A 22,388-nucleotide genomic window follows, 5' to 3' on the forward strand; every position below is an offset into this window, starting at 1 on the left:
TCCCTTTGTTTTGGGCAAATTCCTTGCCTTCTGTGGCCCGACATGGACTGCTTAGCCCCTCCCCCTTGCTAGTGGGAAGGCATGGCATCTGTTCCTCTGTTGGAGCTGATGAGCACTAAAACTGGGAACCTTTTCTCTGCCTTCTAGCGGCACTTCATTCTTCTGTTCTTTACTGTCAGGAAACAAGAAGAGCACCCCCTGGACCTAACACCCCCCGACTCCGGAACTTCCCACCTAGGTCTCAGGTAAACATTCGAAGTGGAGTGGGTCCAGGTGGAATGTAAATCGGTATCTGAACTAAGTTAAGTTTGTTGGTTTAATTAAGATAAACATGTCTTTGAAGTTACAGCAGTAAATGTGAAACTTCAAAGTTTACCTAAGGTCAAATAAGCTCGTGTTATCTGTGTTAAAATCTGTTAATATCTATTAGCAAAAAGATGACTGAACTGATGGTTAATTGTCTCAAAGTTTTAATGGGTAATTGTTAAAGTAGCTTTCAAAGTCTTTGGTAACCTGAAACTTTAAAGTTTTGACTGGATGACAAATGGAATTACAATACGAACATCTAGGTCTTAACCAAGTAGGATAAAATGTTAAAGCATTAATTACTGGAACTAGGTTTTTGCTTTTAACTTCCTACTGCAAAGAAATTAAGAGTATTTAAATCTGTTGGTAAACATGTTTTGTGCTTAACTGATTGATAAATTTGCCATCTAAAGAATTCTGTTGTAACTGTTCACAATTGGTTAATACTTAACCATCACTAGAGACTAAAGAGTTTCTAAGAGTACAAAATTCTAATAAGTGTAACTAAGACTGATGGAAATAAGGGAAGCAACTCTGTATGTAGCAAAGTAGGAGATATATAAGAAAGAGATAAGGAATGGGAATACATTTTTGTTAAAAGTAAGAGAAGGGAATTTTGTCCTAAATGAAATGGTTGTTTGGAAGAAAATGACTTGGGACAAAATAGGAATGCAAAGGAAAGTTGTAGAAGTTTTGTGAAGGGAAATCTTTGGAATGGAATTTTAGGTATGGTCAGGACGGACTAAGAAAAAAAAAAAAGAAAGAAAGAAAAAGACCAGATGCCTGATCCTGTTTTAATAAGAAAAGAAAGAAAAACAGCCCCCAAGGTGATTTAGCACTCTCTTGAGGTGCCTCCAGATATATTATCCTTCTACATGAAAGGGCCATTTGGCCTTGAGAGACTGGGAAAGCGCCCCAGCCTTGAGAGACTGCGAAAACACCACGTTACCATCTCCCATTGCCTGTGACCACAGAAACTCACTCCTAACCCTGTCGGGTACTCAGTCTTAGGGAACGATCCCACTGAGCCCACCAGCGTTAATAAAGCTGTGTTCTCCCATCTCTCCATGTGCCGTTTGGGTTTCCTCAGTCCCCTCGGATTTTCTGCAACATTTGGTTCCCTGACCAGGAATCCCAACTGCGCTGGCCCATTGTGCCACTGGTGTGGGGCAGGAAACGGGCCACAGAGGGCAAATGGAGTACCTGCTCTAGGGTTTAGGCTCGCCCCACTGATTTCAGCAGACCCAAGGCTGGGCTCTCCTGGACACTGTCTGAGCCAGACCCATTCGTAAAGAATGGAAGGAAAGACTGATCACCTCCCATTAGCCAAGGATACCCAGAGGGGGGTGTCCAACCTGTATGAATCTGAAAAGTGCCTGACTGTGTGAATCTCTCTGTACAGCTCCACTGCTTCGGCTACGGAGTCTGAATGGGCTGCACTCTGAGTCTCTTGAGGCATCATATAGCATAACAGTCATCTATTCCACGGAGTAGCCTGGTCCGGGGCTTATACGGACAGACCTTAGCTAAGATGCTCCTAAGTTCCCGTAAGGGAGAGAGCAGGACAGAATCTGAAAGATCCCCCTCCCTTTGTCTGCCACATCATTCATGATGGGAGGGAAACCCAGTACACCCACTATCTTAAGACTGCATGCTTAAGAATAAAAAAAAGGAAAGACACTGGTATAGAAAAGCTGGTTTTCTCTCTGTTTGAAAGGGCAAAGTTTTCTTAGGTTAATTGATCTGTTAAAAAATGTAAATGGTTTTCTCTTTGCCTGCCCAGAATATTCAGTTTCTATGTTTTGTTTTATCAGGTGTTTAACATCCGTAATTATATTTAGGCATGTGCTTTAAAACTTTCTAAGGTTTTAGCAATTGTTGACAAGATGTAAATTGTAAATGAGACCTCTTTGACTCATAAGGCTTTTCCTTGGTATACTAAGTTACTCAATAAGTACTGGTAAACCAATAATAAACCTTGGGTTACATTTGGGTAAATGCTGTAACTACTCTAGAGGTTCTATACATTTCCTAAAGTTTTAATGTTTTGATAGGGTCATCACTTGATAATTAATTTAACCATATCTATTCTGAGTTCTTGTCATTTGTAATTGTTTTAATTCTCTTGTAAAATGAATTCCACCTTAAAGGAAATTCACATGGGAGACTTTCAGGACATATACAGGTCTTTGATATGTTGAAATCCTGGAACTGAATTGGGTAAGAACTTCCAGAAGTAAAAGCTGCATTCAGACTAAACCAGAATTAGCAACATGGGACTAGATGAACTGAAAGTTTGTAACGTTGTATCTCTTAATGTTTTGGCTTATTTTAAACATTACTTATTCTGTAATGTTCACTCTTCCAGACTAGGGAAACTTTTTCTTATCTATAACTTACAGAGATGTAAAAGTATTCATTTGTAAACAAATCAAGGCATTTAACTTTTCTCTCTATCCAAATCCTCTGAAACTCAAAAGGTCTCAGCAAGTATTCTTTCTTCTATGGCAATCAGTCATTTGCATAAGTTCAATAAGAATCTGTTCTCCTTGTAACAGGACACCACTGGAAACACTGGTTATTTTACCAAGGCTTGGACTGTAATGTCATATTTGAAAAAGACTCAGATATGACCAGACAGCTTAAAGGAACTACGGTTGACTTTATAAAACGTGGAGCTGTAAAGCCCTTTGGAACTGTTGGCCTGATACCTTGCTTACAGATTTCCCAGCAGCCTCACCAGATGAGTAAAGCATGTCACTTACTGGCAGGTGCAGGAACCTCAAGATACTTTGGGGACCTCAGGAAGAGGAATTCGCCCAAATCAACAGGTATTGCAGGCATGTCTGATGGCACGTACATGGCTTGGCTTCTGGCCTGGAGAGGCTACTAAAAGTTCAACCTAGAAATTCCTTATAAGAAGTTCCAGCAAAGCAGATTCTAAAAGATCTATATGAACACTCACTGTTCTTGCTGAGCTTATGTAAATAATTAGGCCAAGTTTGTTAAAACTGGACTTGTTTTTCAAATGAATTAGTCCTGATTTGGCTATCTCTGGAAATGAGGGTTATTTTAGAGAAAAAAATTATGCTTTGATAACACACCTTTATGGATGTTAAATTCTAGATTTGATTGTTTTTAAGTGTGTTTACCTACGCTAGACAACTTGAGGTAAACTTCAGAGACGTTGCACGATAGCTCGTTTAGACGATCCTGCCTTTGCCAGTCAGTCAGCCCCAGATATAAGGTGAGAACTTCAGAAAATTGAAGGATTTGAAGGGAAGAATCTGACTGAGTTAGTGGGAATAGCAGAAATAGCCACTGAGGACTATGAGTCATGCTTGCGGGGGATGAGAGCTCTCTTACAGACTCTGCAGGAAAAGGGTATCGGGTGTCAGCAAAGAAAGCACAGCTTTGTCAGAGCCACGCCACTTATTTCAGCTTTGATCTCCACGAGGGAGTGCGTTCACTGTCTGAGTCTAGGAAACAGGTGATCACCCAATACCCCTGCCCCACCACGCCCCAACAAGTGAAGGAGTTTTTTGGGACGGTGGGCCACTACAGGCTGTGGATACCGCGGTTCGTGGAGATGGCCTGACCTCTCTACGAACTAAGGGAGGATTCGCTATGGTAGAGTGGACAGCTGAGGAAGAAGGAGCATTTTGGGAATTACAAGCAGCCTTACTGAGTGCCCCAGCATGGGCCATCCCAGATGTTACCAAGCCCTTCCACTTGTATGTGGATGAAAAGGCAGGGGTGGCCAAAGGAGTTTTGACTCAGACTCTGGGGCCTTGGCAAAGGCCAGTAGCCTATCTTAGCAAGAAACTAGATCCAGTATCGGCTGCATTCCCCCCTCGCCTCTGCATTAATTGCTACCACGGCCCTCCTGGTCAAGAATGCAAGTAAACTGACTTTGAGTCAAAATCTCATCTTGACCACCACTCACGCTATCGAGGGCCTTCTCCAGACTCCACCAGACTGATGGGTGACAAATGCCTGAGTGATGGGGTATCAGGTCCTCCTCCTCAATGAACCAAAAGTGACTTTCTTGCCCCCAGCAGTGCTAAATCCAGCCATGTTGCTGCCAGAGGAGCTGGCTGACCCACCCACATGACAGCGGGGAGGTTCTAACCCAGGTCACAGGAATAAGGTCAGATCTTAGAGACCCTCACCTCCCGGATACGGAGATGACTCTGGTCACAGACGGGAGTAGCTACATGGTTGATGGAAAGAGGTACGCGGGGGCTGCAGTGGTTTCTCCTGAGCAGGAACTCTGGACGGTGGCCCTGCCACACGGAACCTCAGCACACACACACACACACACACACACACACAAACGGAGCTGATTGCACTCACCAAGGCACTGCAGATGGCCAACTGCAAGGGTAAGACCGCCAACATCTATATGGACGGTAGGCTGGGTAGAGGCTTTTTCTGCCAAACATGAGATGGCAGGAGTGGCAGCCAAAAAGCTACTAGAGGTTTGGGTTACCTCTCACATCAGGTCAGACATCAGCCCTGCATTTGTGAGTTCAGTCTCACAGGCATTAGCCAAGGCCGCAGGCACTAACTGAAAACTACATTGTGCCTACCAGCCCCAGAGCTCTGGGCAAGTAGAAAGAATGAACCAGACTCTTAAAGAGACCTTGACAAAGCTAATTCTGGAGACCTGCAGTGGATGGGTGGATCTCCTTCCTTTCACCCTCCTTAGGGCACGATGTACACCCTACTTATACAAGGTGACCCCATTTGAAATAATGTTCGGGAGACCCCCCACCCCGCTCTGCCCTTGGCTACAAGACTTTGCCCTAGCAGAAAAGACTGATTAGTCTGTACTCCAGTCACTGCAGGCATTACAGTCTATCTAGCCCACGGAGGGATCCCACAGTGAGACAGAGACAGAGTTGGAACCACATCCCTACCAACCTGGGAACTTGGCTTGGATACACCACCACCAAGCGGGAAACTTGGAGCCTCACTAGAAGGGACCGTCTACTGTCATCCTGACCACCCCCACGGCAGTAAAAGTAGAAGGCATCAGGGCCCAGATTCACACGGGTCACACCAAATGAGCAGAGGACAAGGACACTCCCCAAAGATGGAAGCTACTGCCAATGGACCCTGCTGACCGTGGACTAAAGCTAAGACTCAAAAGACTATGAGTTCATTGCTGCTCCTATTGTTACCTGTTTGTGTAAGAGCTTCTGAGTCACCTCATAAGACAGAAAAGTATAGATTGGAAATTAGATGAACAGAATTTGGAGAAGTGGAAAAGGTTCTACAAAGCGGTAAATGGCTAACTCATCAGCCGACTGTGCATTTAATATAACCTTATGCTAATTGGTACCCATTAACCCCTGTTTAGATGCCTTACAGTTTTACATGTGCCCTAACACTGGGCCTCCCCAATGCAGAGGGGGGAGGGCCTAGGGGCCCACCAGAGTACTATTGTGCACAATAGGGATGCTACAGAAGTTTGTTCAACTGGTCCCTGTGGATAACTTCCCTAATATCAGCAATTGCAGGCCCCCTGGTTTTATGATTACTAATGTTACTTTTTGGCCCCTGCATTATAAATACCCTAATGTCATTTGTACAAAAGAAAATTGGAGCAATAAAAATGTTAGTCTTACAAGCTCAATATAACCCCTTACAACAGGAGAACATAGAACTGGCTAAAAAAGTCAAGGATTTGACTAATCTCCAAAGAAAAGGGGGGAATGTAAGGGCCTACTTAACCAGAGCGACTCCATCTCAGTTAAATAGCCATTTTGTTGTTTATGCAGTAAACTTAGATTGACCCTGCCCCCCCCAGAGGAATTTACTTAGAAACAAGTCTGGGAAACCAGTAAAATATGGCCAACCAGCCCATGATAACAGAGCCCATATACCAGGACGTGTCAGGTCAGGGTGGGGATAACAGAGCCTAGAATGCAAGGATGACTCGAGCCAGGTGGAGACACCCAATCAGTAAAGCACCTTCCTAACCACCAAAGAATGTGGGCCCCGCCTTTGGGGGGCCAACACTGACCAGAGTAATAGGCTAGTTCAAATAGCTACTATAGGGTGAATTGTAATTCAGTTGGCCACTTGTGTGTGGCCAGGCTCAACCACATGGTCTTTGCTCTATAAAAGTTAGTCTGTGAGGCTGGGAGGGGTTGCCCTCTCTGTAAGAGGCAGCCCTAACCGGTTGGTTTGATTCTCGGTGCTGGCGCAAAATAAAGCTTTGCTTCACCTTCGCTTTGTATCAGTCTCACTCCTTTGATCATGGACCCATCACCATTACTACTAATTTAGTGATGAAAACAGTGAGGCTTACAGAGGTCAAGTACTTCAAGGTACCTCCCGGGCTGAAGCTTTCCAATTCCAAGTCCCTGAGTGAAGCCATTATTTATTTTGCTCTAATAAGGGTATATTTTCTAAAGGGACAGTTTTGAAATGTATTTTAACTTTTCCTGCAAATCAGACTGGCATGCACACAATGAAATAGAGTTTGGTAGGCAAATAAAAAACATCATTAAAATGCTCCTTCTGAAGAGGGAGAAGCTACCATTATTGTATGGCTTGTAAAAAAAGTTAACAATATAAGAACATACCCTTTTAAAAAATTATTACATCAAGACCTCTGATCCATAACTTAAAACAATTGATTTGAAATAAAATCCCAGTAGCACTGATTTAGGTGTCATTTAAGAAACAAGGCCCAAGGAGGGAGTTAAGATGGCACAGTAGTAGGGGGACCCCAGGCTTACCTTGTCTCTAAATCACAGCTAGATAAATATAAAAACTTTCTGAACACCCAACAGATCAATCTGAATGGTGAGAGAACAAACTGGAGAACTAGAGAGAAAAGATGCCACTTCACAGAGGTAGGACATGCTATGTGAATAAAAGAATTGTGGGTGCTGCAGAGGGGAGGGAGCCTTAATCTCAGAGAGAGGGAAGAGAGATAGAGAAACAGAAGGCAGCACACAGGGAACTGCACCAGATAGACAGACTTACCCAACACCATTCACTGGGAAAACTACCGTGGCTGATTATTGCAAGTGTTTACAAGCACTGGAGCCCAAAATCTGAAGTTTTAGAAGTCTGGGCCACTGCTGGGTGGAGATGGGCGGGCAGAGTGGTGCTCCTGTGGGGAAGGAGGGCAGAGGCCCAGGAAAGGACAGTGTGCTCTGAGAATCCCCTGGATTGCACAGGGAGAAACAGTTCCCCTTCTCGTAGGGCATTTGGGGGAGGTAGAACAGCCTCTCAGAGGACAAAAAAGCTTGTGGATGCCAGTGTGAGACCCCATTTATTAGCACAGGAATGGAGACACCTGCTGAGGGCAACAAACCTTGGTGCCAGCTTTTTGCTGTGCTTTACCTTAAACTCCAGCCACTGTGTGACAGTGCTAATGGGCATGATCAGCAGTGTGCAGAGATCCTCCCTCAGAGGATCACCATGGCTCCACATGCACCAGGTCCCTAAAAATCAGAGTTTGTAGTTTTGAAATCCAGCCATGTGCCTGAGATAAAACACAGGAATTCTGTACCGTTTGGCAGGCAGACAGCTTGGAGGCAGGGATCTGAGAGAGGCCACAAGAGGGGTGAATATTTACTTTTCTGTGAGGGCTTCCTAAGTGGTGGACAGGAGCTCTCTGCTCTGGGGACAAGAGAGCAGAACAATGCCACTGCCCACCCCCACATCAGCATTGCCCTACTTCGGTGAGCAATACAGTGCCACCTACTGGAGGCTAGAGCTGCTTGCAACAAGCACCCTCTTCCTACCCCTCCCAACACCCTGCAGGTGCATCTCTACTGGGGCAAATCCCCCTGAGAATCAGTGCATCAAGCCCCTCCCCCAGAAGACCAGCACAAATCCCTCACATGCATCATGTCTAGTGATCATAGAGTGCTGCAAACCTTCAACTCTAGAGGAAATAGGATCTAGTTTCAGCTTTTTTTTTTTTTAACCTGTTTTTAATAGAGCCATTACTCTCAGGAGCAGGAATAGAACAGGCTTCCCTAACAACCATACACACATAAAAATGTGACCCAGAATAAATGACAAGATGGAGGAACTCACCCCAAAAGACAGAACAGGAAGAAGTCACAGCTAGGGATTTATACAGATACAAGGAAGATGTCTGAACCAGAATTTAAATCAACAATTATAAAGATACTAGCTGGGCCTGAGGAAAAGCACAGAAGACATGAGAGAAACCTTTACTATAGAGGTAAAAGAAATACAACCTAGTAAGGCCAAAATTAAAAATGCTAGAACATGAATGGCTGCCATGACAATGAGGATGGACAAAGCAGAGGAATAAATCAGTAACACAGAAGATGAAAGTGTGGAAAATAATGAAACTGAAAAGAAGAGGGAAAGAAAAGTATTGGATCACAAATGTAAACTTAGGAAACTCAGCAATTCCATGAAGCATATTTCTATCATAGGAGTCCCAGAAGAAGAGAAAGAACAAGGAGGTTTATTTAAACAAATTAGAGCTGAAAACTATCTTAATCTGGGGACAGAAACAAACACTGAAATCCCAAAATCACAGAGAACTCCCATTAAATGTAAAAAAAGCTGACGATCATCAAGACATATCATAGCCAAATTCACAAAATACAGAGACAAGGAAAGAATCATGAAGGCAGCAAGGTAAAAAAAAAAGTCCTTAACCTACAGTGGAAGACAACAGGTTCCCAACAGATAACTCCATAAACTCTTGGCTGGCCCGAAGAAATGGCATGATATGTTTACTATGTTGCCTGGGGAAAATATGCAGCCAAGAATATTTCAAGGCTTGAATTCAAAATAGAAAGAGAGATAAAGGCTGTCATTCAGAATAGAAAGAGAGGTAAAAAGTTTCCCAGACAAAACTAAAGGAGTTCATGACCACTAAACCAGTCCTGCAAGATATATACAAGGGGCCTCTTTAGATGGGGGAAAAGAAGACCAAAGGTGACAAAGACTAGGAAGGAAGAGAGAACATCATCAGAAACACCAACTTTAAGATAATACAATGGTACTGAATTTGTATCTATCAATAATTATTCTGAATTTAAATGGACTAAATAACTATGAAGGAAAGGATAAAAAAAGACCCATCTATATGCTGCCTATAATACTCATTTTATTTTTTTTACTACCATTATTAAGACATATTTGTTTTTCAAAGTTTTATTTAAACTCAGGAAAATTCAGGGGTTCATCACTTACATTACAACATCCAGTGCTCATCGTAACAAATGCCTCCTTAATACCCATCCCCATCAAGCCCATCCCCTACCCAGCTTTCTCCACCAACCCTCAGTTTGTTTGCTATCATTAAGAGTTACAAGAGACTCATTTTAGACCTAAAGACACCTGCAGATTTCAAGTGAGTGGATGGAGAACAATAAAAAGTCAGACTAGCCATACTTCTATCAGAAAAACTATATTTTAAACCAATGACTATACCAAGAGATAAAGGGCACTATATCATAATTAAGGGGTCTATCCATCAAAAAGATGTAACAGTTGTAAATATTTATGCCCCCAACTTGGAAGCATCCAAATATATAAATCAATTAATAACAAATATAAAGAAACTCATTGATAATAATACAATAATAGTAGGGGACTTTAATACCACACTTATAGCAATGGATAGACCATCTGAACAGAAAATCAAGAAGGAAACAATGACTTTAAACGATATACTAGACTAGATGGACTTAACAGACATACTCAGAACACTTTATCCTAAAGAGCAGAATACACATTCTTTTCAAGTGCACATGGCACATTCTCCAGAATAGATTACATAATGGATCACAAATCAGGCCTCAACAAGTACAAAAAGATTTAGATCATACCATGTGTATTTTCAGACCACAACACTATGAAACTTGAGGTCAACCATGAGAAAAAATTTGGAAAGACTGCAAATACATGGAGGTTAAAGAACAGCCAACTAAAGAATGAATGGGTTAACCAGAAAATTAAAGATAAAAAAGAAAAAAGATACATGGAATCAATGAAAATAAAAACACCAGTCCAAAACCTTTGGGAGGTAGTGAAGGTAGTAGAGGTCCTAAGATGGAAGTAAATACACATAATATACATAAATATACATAATATACATAAATAAATATATTGCAATAGCAATACAGGCCTACCTCAAGAAGCAAGAAAAGTCTCAAATACACAACCTAACAGTACACCTAAAGGAGCTAGGAAAGGAACAGCAAATAAAGGCTAAAGCTGGAAGAAGGGAAATAAGAAGAGATTAGAGCAGAAAGAAATAATATAGAAATCAAAAAACTAAAAAAGTTCAATGAAACTAAGAGCTGCTTCTTCGGAAGAAAAAAACTGATAAACCCCTAGCCATACTTATCAAAAAGAAAAGAGAAAGAACCCAAATAAATAAAAGCATGAATGAAAGTGGAAAGATCACAACCAACACCACAGAAAGAAAGAATTGTAGGAGAATATTATGAAAAGTTATATGCCAACAAAATGGGCAATCTGGAAAAAATGGATAAATTCCTAGAAACATACAAATGACCAAAACTGAAACAGAAAGAAATAGAAAATCTGAACAGACCTATAACCAGTTAAGAAATTGAATCCGTAAACTAAAATCTCCTAACAAACAAAACTCCAGGGCCAGATGGCTTCCTAAGGGAATTCTACCAGACATTTCAATAAGAATTGATACCTAGGGGCGCCTGGGTGGCTCAGTGGGTTAAGCCGCTGCCTTCGGCTCAGGTTGTGATCTCAGGGTCCTGGGATCGAGTCCCGCGTCGGGCTCTCTGCTCGGCAGGGAGCCTGCTTCCCTCTCTCTCTCTGCCTGCCTCTCCATCTACTTGTGATCTCTCTCTGTCAAATGGATAAGTGAAATCTTTAAAAAAAAAAAAAAAAAAAGAATTGATACCTATTCTTCTCAAACTGTTCCAAAAAACAGAAATGGAAGAAAACTTCCAAACTATTTCTAAGAAGCCAGCGTTACCTTGATTACAAAACCAGACAAAGACCCTGCTAAAAAGGAGAATTACTAGGCCACTATCCCTGGTGAACATGGTTGTAAAAATTCTCAATAAAATACTATTGAATCAAATTCAACAATACATTAGAAGAATTATTCACCGTTATCAACTGGGATTTATTTCCAGTTGCAGGGGTGGTTCAATATTCACAAATAAATCAATGTGATACACCACAATAATAAAAGAAAGGATAAAGACCATATGATCCTCTCATTCGATGCAGAAAAAGCATTTAACAAAATACAGCATCCATTCTTGATTTTTAAAAAAACCCTCAACAAGGAGGAATAGAGGTAACATACCTCAACATCATAAAGATCATATAAGAAAGATCCACAACTAATATAATCTTGAATGGGGAAAAACTGAGAGCTTTTCCTCTATGGTTAAGAACAAGACAGGGAAGTCCACTCTCACCATTACTTTTTTTTTAAGATTTTATTTCTTTATTTGACACACAGATCACAAGAAGGCAGAGAGACAGGCAGAGATAGAGGGGAAAGCAGGATCCCCACTGAGCAGAAAGCCTGATGCAGGGCTTGATCCCAGGACCCTGAGATCATGACCTGAGCCGAAGACAGAGGCTTAACTCAATGAGCCACCCAGGCGCCCCTCCCCATTATTATTTAACATACTACTGGAATCAGCAATCATACAACAATCTTAGGATCAGCAATCATACAACACAAAGAAATAAAAGACATCCAAATTGGCAAAGAAGAAGTCAAACTTTATTTGTAGACAACATGATACCATGTAGAAAACCAGAAGGCTCCACCAAAAAAATCGCTAGAGCTAATACATGAATTCAGCAAAGTTGCAAGATATAAAATTAGTGGATAGAAATCTGTTGCATTTCTATACACCAATAATGAAGCAACAGAAAAAGAAATCAAGGAATCCATCCCATTTACAAGTACACCAAAAACTACAAGATACTTGGGAATAAACCTAACCAAAGGGACAAAAGACCCACTCTCCGAAAACTATAGAACATTTATGAAAGAAACTGAAGAGGACACAAGGAAATGGGAAAAAATTCCAATGCCACGGATTGGAAGAACAAACATTATTAACATGTCTATACTATCCAAAGCAACCTACACATTTTATGCAATCCCTATCAAAACACCACCAGCATTTTTCACAGAGCTAGAACAAACAATCCTAAAACTTGTATGGAACTACAAAAGACCCTGAATAGTGAAAGCAATTTTGAAGAAGAAAAGCAAAGCTGGAGCCATCATGATTCCAGACTTTAAGCTATATTGCAAAGCTGTAGCTATTAAGACAGTATGGTACTGGCACAAAACAGACACATAAAACAAAAGAACAGAATAGAAAACCCATTAATGGACCCACAACTATATGGCCAACTAATCTTCAACAAAGCAGGAAAGAATATCCAATGGAAAAAAGACAATCTCTTCAACATATGGTTTTGGGAAAACTGAAGAGCAACATGCAGAAAAATGAACCTGGACCACTTTCTTACACCATACACAAAAATGAATTCAAAATTGATGAAAGACCTAAATGTGAGATAGGAAACCTGTCTCCTCCTTGAGGAGACCACAGGCAATAACTCTTTGACCTTGGTCATAGCAACCTCCTATTAAAGAGGTCTCTGGAGGCAAAAGAAACAAAAGCAAAATTGAACTCTTGGAACTTCATAAAGATAAAAAGCTTCTGCAAAGCATAGGAAACAATCAACAAAAATAAAGGAGCCTATGAAGGAAGACAACATATCTGCAAATGACATATCTGATAAAGGGTTAGTACCCCAAATCAATAAAGAATTTATAAAACTCAGCACTGAAAACACAAACAATCCACTTTAAAAAAGGGAAGAAGACATGAATAGACATTTTTCCAAAGAAGATATCCAGATGGCCAACAGACACATGAAAAGATGCTCAACATCACTCATCATCAGGAAAATACAAATCAAAACCATGATGAGATACCACCTCACACCTGTCAGAATGGCTAAGTCAACAGCTTCACATCCTGGCAAGGATGTGGAGAAAGGGGAACCAACCCTCTTACACTGTTGGTGGGAATGCAAGATGGTGCAGCTACTCTGGAAAAGAAAAACAGTATGGAGTTTTCTCAAAAAGTTAAAAATAGAACTACCTTAGGACCTAGCAACTGCACTCTTAGGTATTTCCCCAAAGGGTTCCAAAGTACAGATTTGAAGGGGTACATGCACCTGGATGTTTACAGCAGCAATATCCACAACAGTCAAACTATGGAAAGAGCCCAAATGCCCAACGACCAATGAATGTATAAAGAAGTGGTATATACATACAATGGAATATTACTCAGTCATGAAAAGAATGAAATTTTGCCATTTGCCACAAGGTTGTAGAGCTAGAGCATATTACGCTAGGCGAAATAAGTGAGAGAAAGACAAATACCATAGGATTTCACTCACATGTGGAACTTAAGAAGCAAAAAAATTGAACAAATGTGAAGGGGGAAAAAAAGCAAAAAAGAGAGAGAGAAAGAAACCATAAGAGACTCTTAAGGATAGATAACAAGCTGAGGGTTAATGGAGGAGGTGGGTGGGTTATGGGCTAGATGGGTGGTGGGTATTAAGGAGGACACTTGTTATGATGAGCACTGTGTTTTTTAAGTAAGCAATGAATCTCTAAATTCTACCCCTGAAACCGATTTTATACCATATGTTAATTAACTAGAATTTAAATAACAATCAATTAATTTTTTAAAATTTTTAAAGGATTATTTTCAACATTTGGGATGGGAGAAGTTAGGGTTAACACAGGGTTGCCAGATTTAGCAAATAAAAATACAAGACACCCAGTTAAATGTGTATTTCAGAAGTATGTCCCATTCAATGTTTAAGATATATGAAAAAAAGTTCATTGTTTATCTGAATTCAAATTTAACTTGGTGTCCTCTATTTTACCTCGTAACCTAAGAAAAAAGAACTAAATAGGCTTAAATCCACTTCTATTATGTTTTTGTTTGTTTTTGATTTTGAATTTTTTAAAGCAACAGGTAAAAGGGAAATAGAACATAAAAGCTTTCTGGCAGGTTTAAACCAAAGGAATATTTTATTTAGAGTTATGGTTTAGTTAAAGCTCTGAAAACATAAACTCTATTTCCAGAGCTATTTTGTTATAATGTGATCACTAAAATAAAGAATAACTCCAAGGTCTTTCATGGTATGCAGATGTTTTATAAATGATACTCTGGCTCCTCCCTTCACCCTAAGAAAAACAACCCCCCAGTGAAGTCCTTGGAGCAAAACTAATCTGATGTGAAAAACTGAAAAAAAAAATATATGGCTTTTACTACCTGCCAGGTAGAAGTCATCAAGGCCACAATCCCTAGCACCTTAAAAGCTATTAAAATAGTGTCAATATTTACTTGCACCTCAAAGCAGAGTTTAACATAAGTGTTCAAAGTCAGGAAAAGAAGAGAAGCTATCATTTTCCCTTAGAACTCAGGCTTCATTCAGAAGGTTATTTTCTTGGGGCACCTGGGTGGCTCAGTGGGTTAAACTGCTGCCTTCGGCTCAGGTCATGATCTCAGGGTCCTGGGATCGAGTCCTGCATCGGGCTCTCTGCTCAGCAGGGAGCCTGCTTCCCTCTCTCTCTCTCTCTGTCTACTGTGATCTCTCTCTGTCAAATAAATAAATAAAACCTTTAAAAAAAAAGAAGGTTATTTTCTTATAATGATTGAATATCAATTCCCATATGTGTCTGGTACTGTGCCATGCCAGATTTTCTTTATGTCTCCCTGGAGTATAGACTAGTTGGTGAGACATTACTAGGATATGACCAATAAATCTTTTAACCAGGGTATGCATAGTTTAAAGAGGTGATTCCCCCTTCCTGGACTAAAAGCCAGTTAGAAAATTCACAGGTGAGTGCCTGAGTGGCTCAACCAGTTAAGCGACTGCCTTCACCTCTGCTCAGGTCATGATCCCAGAGTCCTGGGGATCAGAGTCCATGGGGAGTCTGCTTCTCCCTCTGACCTTCTCCCCTCTCATGCTCTCTCTCTCTCTAATAAATAAAGAAAATCCTTTTAAAAAAGAAAGAAAGAAAATTCACATGTAGGGGCTCCTGGGTGGCACAGCCTGTATCAGGCTCCCTGCTCGGAGGGGAGCCTGCTTCTCCCTCTCCAGCCTGCTGCTCCCCCTGCTTGTGGTCTCTCTCCCTCTCTGTCTGTCAAATAAATAAATAAAATCTTTTTAAAAAAATTTTTAAAATTTTTAAATTTAAAAAAATATATTTTTAAAGATTTTATTTATTTATTTGACAGACAGAGATCACAAGCAGGCAGAGAGGCAGGCAGAGAGGCAAGCAGGTGGGGAGGAAGCATACTTCACGCTGAGCAGAGAACCCGATGTGGGGCTCCATCCCAGGACCCTGAGATCATGACCTGAGCCAAAGGCAGAGGCTTAACCACTGAACCACCGAGGTGCCCCAAATAAAATCTTTTAAAAAAATTGACATGTAAAACCAAAACCATGTCCATGTTGTAAACAACTTGCAGGTCACAGTTTTTTTCTGTGGTGAATACTTTGGTTTTGTACAAGTAGGGAAAATAACCAAGATTCCTCCATTCTCAGGGTATTGCCAGGCCAGGCACTCTAGGCTGGTTTGGTTTGGTGTGGAATCCCTAGCTCAGCCTATATCCCTAATCCAAAGCCAGGCAAATCACCATGCTGGGGGAGAACGGTCATTCTCCCAAAAGCAGTGGGCACAATCACCTGTGGTGTTTGTTAAGCTACAGGTGCTCAGGTTTCACCCAAGACTACCCAGGTTTCACCCAAGACTACGCTAAGGGTACCAAAAATTTTATTTGGGGAAAAAAAAGACTCCCCAGGAAATTCAGATGCACAGTCTCAGTAAAGAACATCACATTACCTAGCCAGATGACTCAAATCACATTAGGCTGCATTCACATTAGGGCTAAACAGGATGTTCATCCCTCCTGAGGTTGTCTCCCCTCCAGGTGACTAAAAAAATAAACTCACAAGGCTGATCTGGTTCATCTTTAGTGTTATTTCATGGAGTAAAATACTCTGAGAATGCTCCATTTTCATCCCAGTTGTCTGCTGAGGCCATGGCAAAGCCCTTCCAAGTACAAGGTAACACTCAACAGCTCATGAAATAGCTTTAACCTTTCAGGAGACAAAAGAAAAAAATGAGAGAGGGAAGATGATCTTTAAATGCATTGCCTTAGACAGGAGCTCATGAACTATGGTCAAGGTAAAAGTACATTACACTCAGATTTTGCTGGTTTAGTATATAAAGGAGGCAGGAAGAGAAGGATGTTATTGCTGTTGCAAAAACTGAAAATGAAGGGTAAGTTCTCTTCCCAAGTTCACCAGTTACCCATATGTAACTCAGTAAATAATTTGCTCTCTCAATGTTTAGATGACCGCACTCTCTGAGAGAAAACCATTTACTTGAAATTCAATAAGACAGCCAACATATTATATTACAAATACTGCACATTTAAAAAAAAAAGACATTTTAGATCAGTACAATGTATTCTCAATCTTGCCTGCTTTATCTTTTTACAACATGCAGCGCCCTGTGGCTCAACGTCCATTTCTCCAGGGCCAAGTCCATTCAGAAACCAATCCCTTCAACAGCTAGATAGAAAGGACAGGATCAGTAAAGGAATAACAAGTACTCCAATTGCTTCTATTATCAGACAGCTCCACAGTGCACATACATGATGTCACAGCAAAACAGAGAAGAGCATAAGCTCCGAGGAAGACAGGATATGATAACTGATGGCAACTTTAATGGCTTAACCTATGTAACTATAGCTTCTCTTACCACAGGCACCTTATGCCAGCCCCCTAGAGGGGATGAGACAGATCTTGTGTGAGGGGAATGGCAATTTTTTAAGATAAAGGAACAGAGGCCTCTGTTAACAGATTTGATTAACAAAAACAAAACTAGGGGCACCTGGGTGGCTCAGTGAATCAAAGCTTCTGCCTTGGGCTCAGGTCATGATCCCAGGGTTTGGGAATGAGCCCCTCATCCAGCATTCTGCTCAGCGAGACCTTGCTTCTCCTCTCTCTGTCTGCCTGCCTCTCTGCCTACTTGTCTGTCAAATAAATAAATAAAATCTTCAAAACAAACAAACAAACAAAACTAAAACACTGTCTCCAGCCTAAATAACTAAACATCAATTAGTTAAAAAGAATTTTAGTGAGTCTCTCTATATTGTATCATAGCAGGATAAAAATTACCCAGGATCTCTCAATTTTGCTTTTTAAAATAAGAACGAGAGGGGCGCGTGGGTGGCTCGTTCTGTTAAGCGTTTGCTTTCAGCTCAGGTCATGATCCGGGGATCCTGGGATCGAGCCCCACATCAAGCTCCCTGCTCATCGAGCTTTGCTCAGGGGAGCCTGCTTCTCCTTCTCTCTCTCCCTCTGCCCCTCCTCCTGCTTGTGATCAATGTCAAATAAATAAATAAATGAAATCTTTTAAAATTAGGAAAAAAAAGAATGTAAGTTCTATATATAGTTAAATTCCTTTTACTGTCTCCTGGCCCTTATGTACGCAATTCGAACCATGCATAAATCGAAACACGAAGGCTGGCACAGCTCTTCACAGTTTACAACAAATGTTCAGACAGTATCTTGTTTTAGCATCCCAGGAGTTCCATGAGATATTACCCCATCCTCGTTTAACAAATGATAAAGCTGAAGCACAGAGATGCTAAACATCCTGCCTAAGATCACTCTGGATCCTGCTGTCTCTTTCCAAGCTCACACACACAAAAAAAATTCATTTACACTGAGGTTTTTCTGAACAATGCAGTAAAATCAAGTATTGATGCTGTCATATATGAATGCTGAACCTCATGTCCTCTCCAAATCTTACAGCAATGGTTTACCCTTACAATGTCATGAATACCCCTTCATGAAAGGTAATGAAAGCTAAGGAATCCCCACCCCATTAAAAAAGGCACATATGCAGATGTTCATAGTAACATTATTCATAATGGCCAAAGAGTGGAAACCACCCAAAAATCCATCATTTGAGGACAGATATACCAAAATGTGGTATATCAATACAGTGGAATACCACTCAGCTAAAAAAGGAATGGTGTACTGATGCAATGTGGTTGACACTTGAAAACATTATGCTAAATCAAAGAATCTAGTCACACAGAAGACCATATGTTATATGACTCCATCTATAAGAAATGTCCAGAATAGGCAACTTAACAGAGATAGAAAGTATATTTGTGCTTGTCTAAATTAGTGGTTGGGTGAGTTGAGCAGAAATGGGGAGTGACTACTGCTGTGTACAGGATTTCTTGCTGAGGTAATGAAGATAGTGTAAAATTGACTGTGGTGATGGTTGCACAGCCATGAATACGTAAAAGCCACTCAATTGTGCACTTTAAATGATGTATTATATGGTATGCAAATTATATCTCAATAAAGATGCTATTTAAAAATCATTAAAATACATATAGTGAGTAATATTTCCCAAATAATTTCTGATGGTTAACCAAGACCCTGAAACCCATCTACAGGTACACTGGTGTCCAAGACTCAGGGTCAATAACTCCTGATCTACAGAAATAAGAATCATCCTATTTTCTTTGTTCTACATTTGAGTATTATTTCAGCTTCCCCTACCACAACTATCAGACCTATGCCTCCTACTTTTTAAGATCACTATTTCCACCTATTAGATCACATGACCACAGTATTTTTCAATATTGATTCATTACATCTAATAGGTGAAACAAGACTGATACACAAATAACAACATACAAAACAGAAGGTGAATCTTGCATTTGAAAAGCCAGGGAAGATCAGCAAGGAAGAATGATTAGAGGAAAGCTTCTTGAGAGGTGGACATTTAATGCTCGGTTTAAGCTTGAAGAATAGGTAGGAGATGAACATGCAGAGAAGGAGTAAGGAGAATTTCAGAGGACAGCAGAATCAGAGATGTTGCCGAATAGTTCCTAGGAACCATGAAGAGAGGACTTACTACTGTCAAGCTCAGGATCCTGGACTTTAATCGATAGGCTCTAAGAAGCCAAGGAAGGCTGCTGAGTAGGATAGTTATCTAATCAAAACTGTATATTAAGACTGTTCAGTAATATCTGGGAGTATGTGGAAGGCAGAAAAAACCTGAAAGCAAGGAAACAAATAGGGAGCCTATTAACAATAGTATGAAGAAAAAGAAAAAGTACGAGGAAACGAAGAAAAAAATAGTACAAAGAAAAAGTTACGGTATGATTTAGAGAATGATGTCTTGACCCAGAAGCTATTTTAAAAGATTAAGGCACCCACGGAAAAAACGAGTGCTTTGATACTGCAGTAGCTACTCATTTAAGGTGCTGCCATCGGTGCATGGGTGGTTCAGTGGTAGAATTCTCAGCTGCCATTTAAGGTGCTGCCAATATACAAACCAGCTGTAGTTCATCATGGTACGTACTCCCCTTGAAAAACTCCATCTACAACATGAGTTTTGAGATCTCCTCAAGACAGAATTTTAACATTGCATTTTTGGCTATTCGTGAGATTCTGTGTGGCTGTTTGTGGGATTAGGAGGGGGCGCCAAAGATTCCTTTAGGTTCCCTTTGCTCCATTAACTCCACAGGAAACATTTGAGGTTCTGTAACTTTACAAAAATGAATCCTGATGAGTTGGATGATAAGCTTCCACGTGACCAACAAAACACAAACTCCAAGACTAAAAGACCTTAGGCAAAATTACATATTTGCAGTAGCAAACAGTAAACGGTCAGAGAACTCGTTGACCGCAACATAATTCCCTTGAAATTGCATTATTTCTATTTGTGCGCCCGAGGTGATTTGTGGCAGGGCATAAGCTTCGGCAGCAACCATTTCTGGGTTATAGACCAGCACAGGACACACAGCGTGGTTGAGTTTACACCCAGGAACCGCTGAGGATTAGTATTCCCTCGGAAGGGGCTAAGAAGGAGCCAGGAGCTACTTCAAAGTATCCCTCCTTTCACAGGGTGATGTTAAACCCAGGGACTAGGAAAGACAGGGTTGGAGGCCTGAGTCACGTGACACCCTGCCCTGCCCTATCCCCACAAACTAGTTTCCCAGAGCCCAAGACATTACCCCTTAGCCCTTTTACTTCCAGTCCCGGGCCCCTCCTCCCCCCGCCTTGAAACACCCTCCACGTCCCCTATCCCTTTAGATCTCTGCTCACTTGTCCCGGATGATGGTCTGCAGCTCCCGGATCTGATCATTCATAGGCAGCAGTTTAAGCTGCGACCCGATCTGCTGGGAGAATTCGCGGTCCCCAAGGAGGGATTCGCTGGTTGGTGCGTCAGAGTTGCCACTGCCACCGCTGCTCTCTGGGTTGAGGCTGGCCTCGTCGCAGGCCGGACGATCCAGCTCGGTTGGTATGCTGGAATGAGCATACCCTGCGAGGAGAGTCGGCATGGTCTTGGAGGCGCTGTTTCCCACGGGCTGGTCTGACATCAGGTCGCCGGGTCGCAGCGGCTCAGAGCTGGGGTAGAGACAGAGTTTGCTTTCTGGTTGTGACAAGGCCTGGAGTCCGAACACCGTTAAGTCCACAGCCATACACCAGGCCCCGGGCTGTACCTGCAGCTACTGACCCCTAAGGCTAAAGGAGAGCGAGGAGAAGAGACGGATGCTCATCCGCTCTCTTGTTTGTCCCGGACGTTTCTAAACTCTTAACCTGGGTTGCCCCCTCTCACCCAACCACCCCCTTCCCGGCCTCCGTAAGTTCCCCTGGGCGCGTTACGTCCCTGCCCCTCCCACACCGGACGTACAGCCTGCCTAGACGCTATTGGCTCCTCTCCCTGTTACTCTCAGGCGAACTGCCTGTAACCCTTTGATCACCGGGCTGCGTGGGTTCCCATACCTTAACCAGGCAGCCGGGACGAAGCCAGGGGTGCTTGGTTCCAGGGTCTTCCAGGAGCCCTTGGAGGTTCTGCATGCAAAACTTTGGGGGCGTGGTAGAGCCAGAAAAATCTGGGAGTGGAGAGTGATAAAATGATTACATACAAAAGGCCCACTGGTTTTAGACTTTGTGTGTTGGCCGAGAGATTATACTTCAAAAAACGGCATCTTCACTTAGCTTGTCTGTGTAACCAAAAGGAAAAGTAAAAAGCGAAAAACTGCCGAAGAGCCCGCCTTCTACTAGACTGTTCTACAAACTGCAGCTTCCCGAGTGTACTTGACCACTAGAGTTTTCCTTATCTTTATTCCTTGGGATCTACATTGAACTGTTACTATGGGGTTTCCGATAGCATATCAGATCCACGACCACTTTGTTTATTGTAAGTACGTGGAAAGACACTTTTTTGAATCTTTTGGGAAAGAAGGTCCAGGCAGCACTACTTCTCAACACCAGTGTGTATTAGAACAACTGGAGAGCTTGTTAAAAATGCAGGTTCTCATGGCCTGCCTTTGAGATTCTGATCCAGTAGATCTGAGAAAGGATCAAAGAATCCTTGTTTTTAACAAGCAACCCAGCAATTATGATCTTTTTTTTAAAAGAGCACACTGGGGGCTCCTGGTTGGCTCAGTGGGTTAAAGCCTCTGCCTTCAGGCTCAGGTTGTGATCCCAGCGTCCTGGGATCGAGCCCCACATCGGGCTCTCTGCTCAGCGGAGAGCCTGCTTTCTCCTCTCTGCGTGCCTCTCTGCCTACTTGTGATCTCTGTCTGTTAAATAAATAAAATCTTTTATAAAAAAGCACGCTGTAAGAAAGTAATTTACAGGCTTCCTTTTTAAAGAGCTATAATGTGAAAGTCAGACACCTGCTAATTCTGCTAAAGAAAACTATTGAGCGACATTTAACAAGTCCCTTTCCCTTTCTGGACTTGCCTCTCCCCATCTGTAAATGAGATGCATTAACTATTTGCCTCCTAAATGTTCTTCCAATTTTGACATTCTGTAATTCTATTTTGCCTCCCAAAAAACCAATTCTTAAAATTCCCTTTTCCACAGGGTCATTTAAGCTGCTTAGGAAAGATCAGACTAACATTAGTAACAGATAACAAGACTATTCAGGCCTTTCTTTGGTGGGACTTGAGCTTTGA

At 41.6% G+C, this 22,388-nt stretch overlaps 1 protein-coding gene across 3 annotated transcripts in view; it reads right to left on the bottom strand.

Moving 5' to 3' along the window:
* UPRT (uracil phosphoribosyltransferase homolog) overlaps positions 1-21,066 on the bottom strand; it is an 87,133-nt gene extending 66,067 nt beyond the window's left edge. For all 3 annotated transcript variants that reach the window (XM_044235926.1, XM_044235927.1, XM_044235925.1), the window contains exon 1: positions 20,527-21,066. In XM_044235926.1, coding sequence (XP_044091861.1) covers positions 20,527-20,903 — 377 coding nt within the window. In that variant the 5' untranslated portion in view covers positions 20,904-21,066. The remainder of the gene's footprint in view (positions 1-20,526) is intronic.
* Between the last annotated feature and the right edge of the window lie 1,322 nt (positions 21,067-22,388).

The sequence above is a fragment of the Neovison vison genome, chromosome X (genome assembly GCF_020171115.1).
Source record: "Neovison vison isolate M4711 chromosome X, ASM_NN_V1, whole genome shotgun sequence".
Classification (NCBI taxonomy): domain Eukaryota; kingdom Metazoa; phylum Chordata; class Mammalia; order Carnivora; family Mustelidae; genus Neogale; species Neogale vison.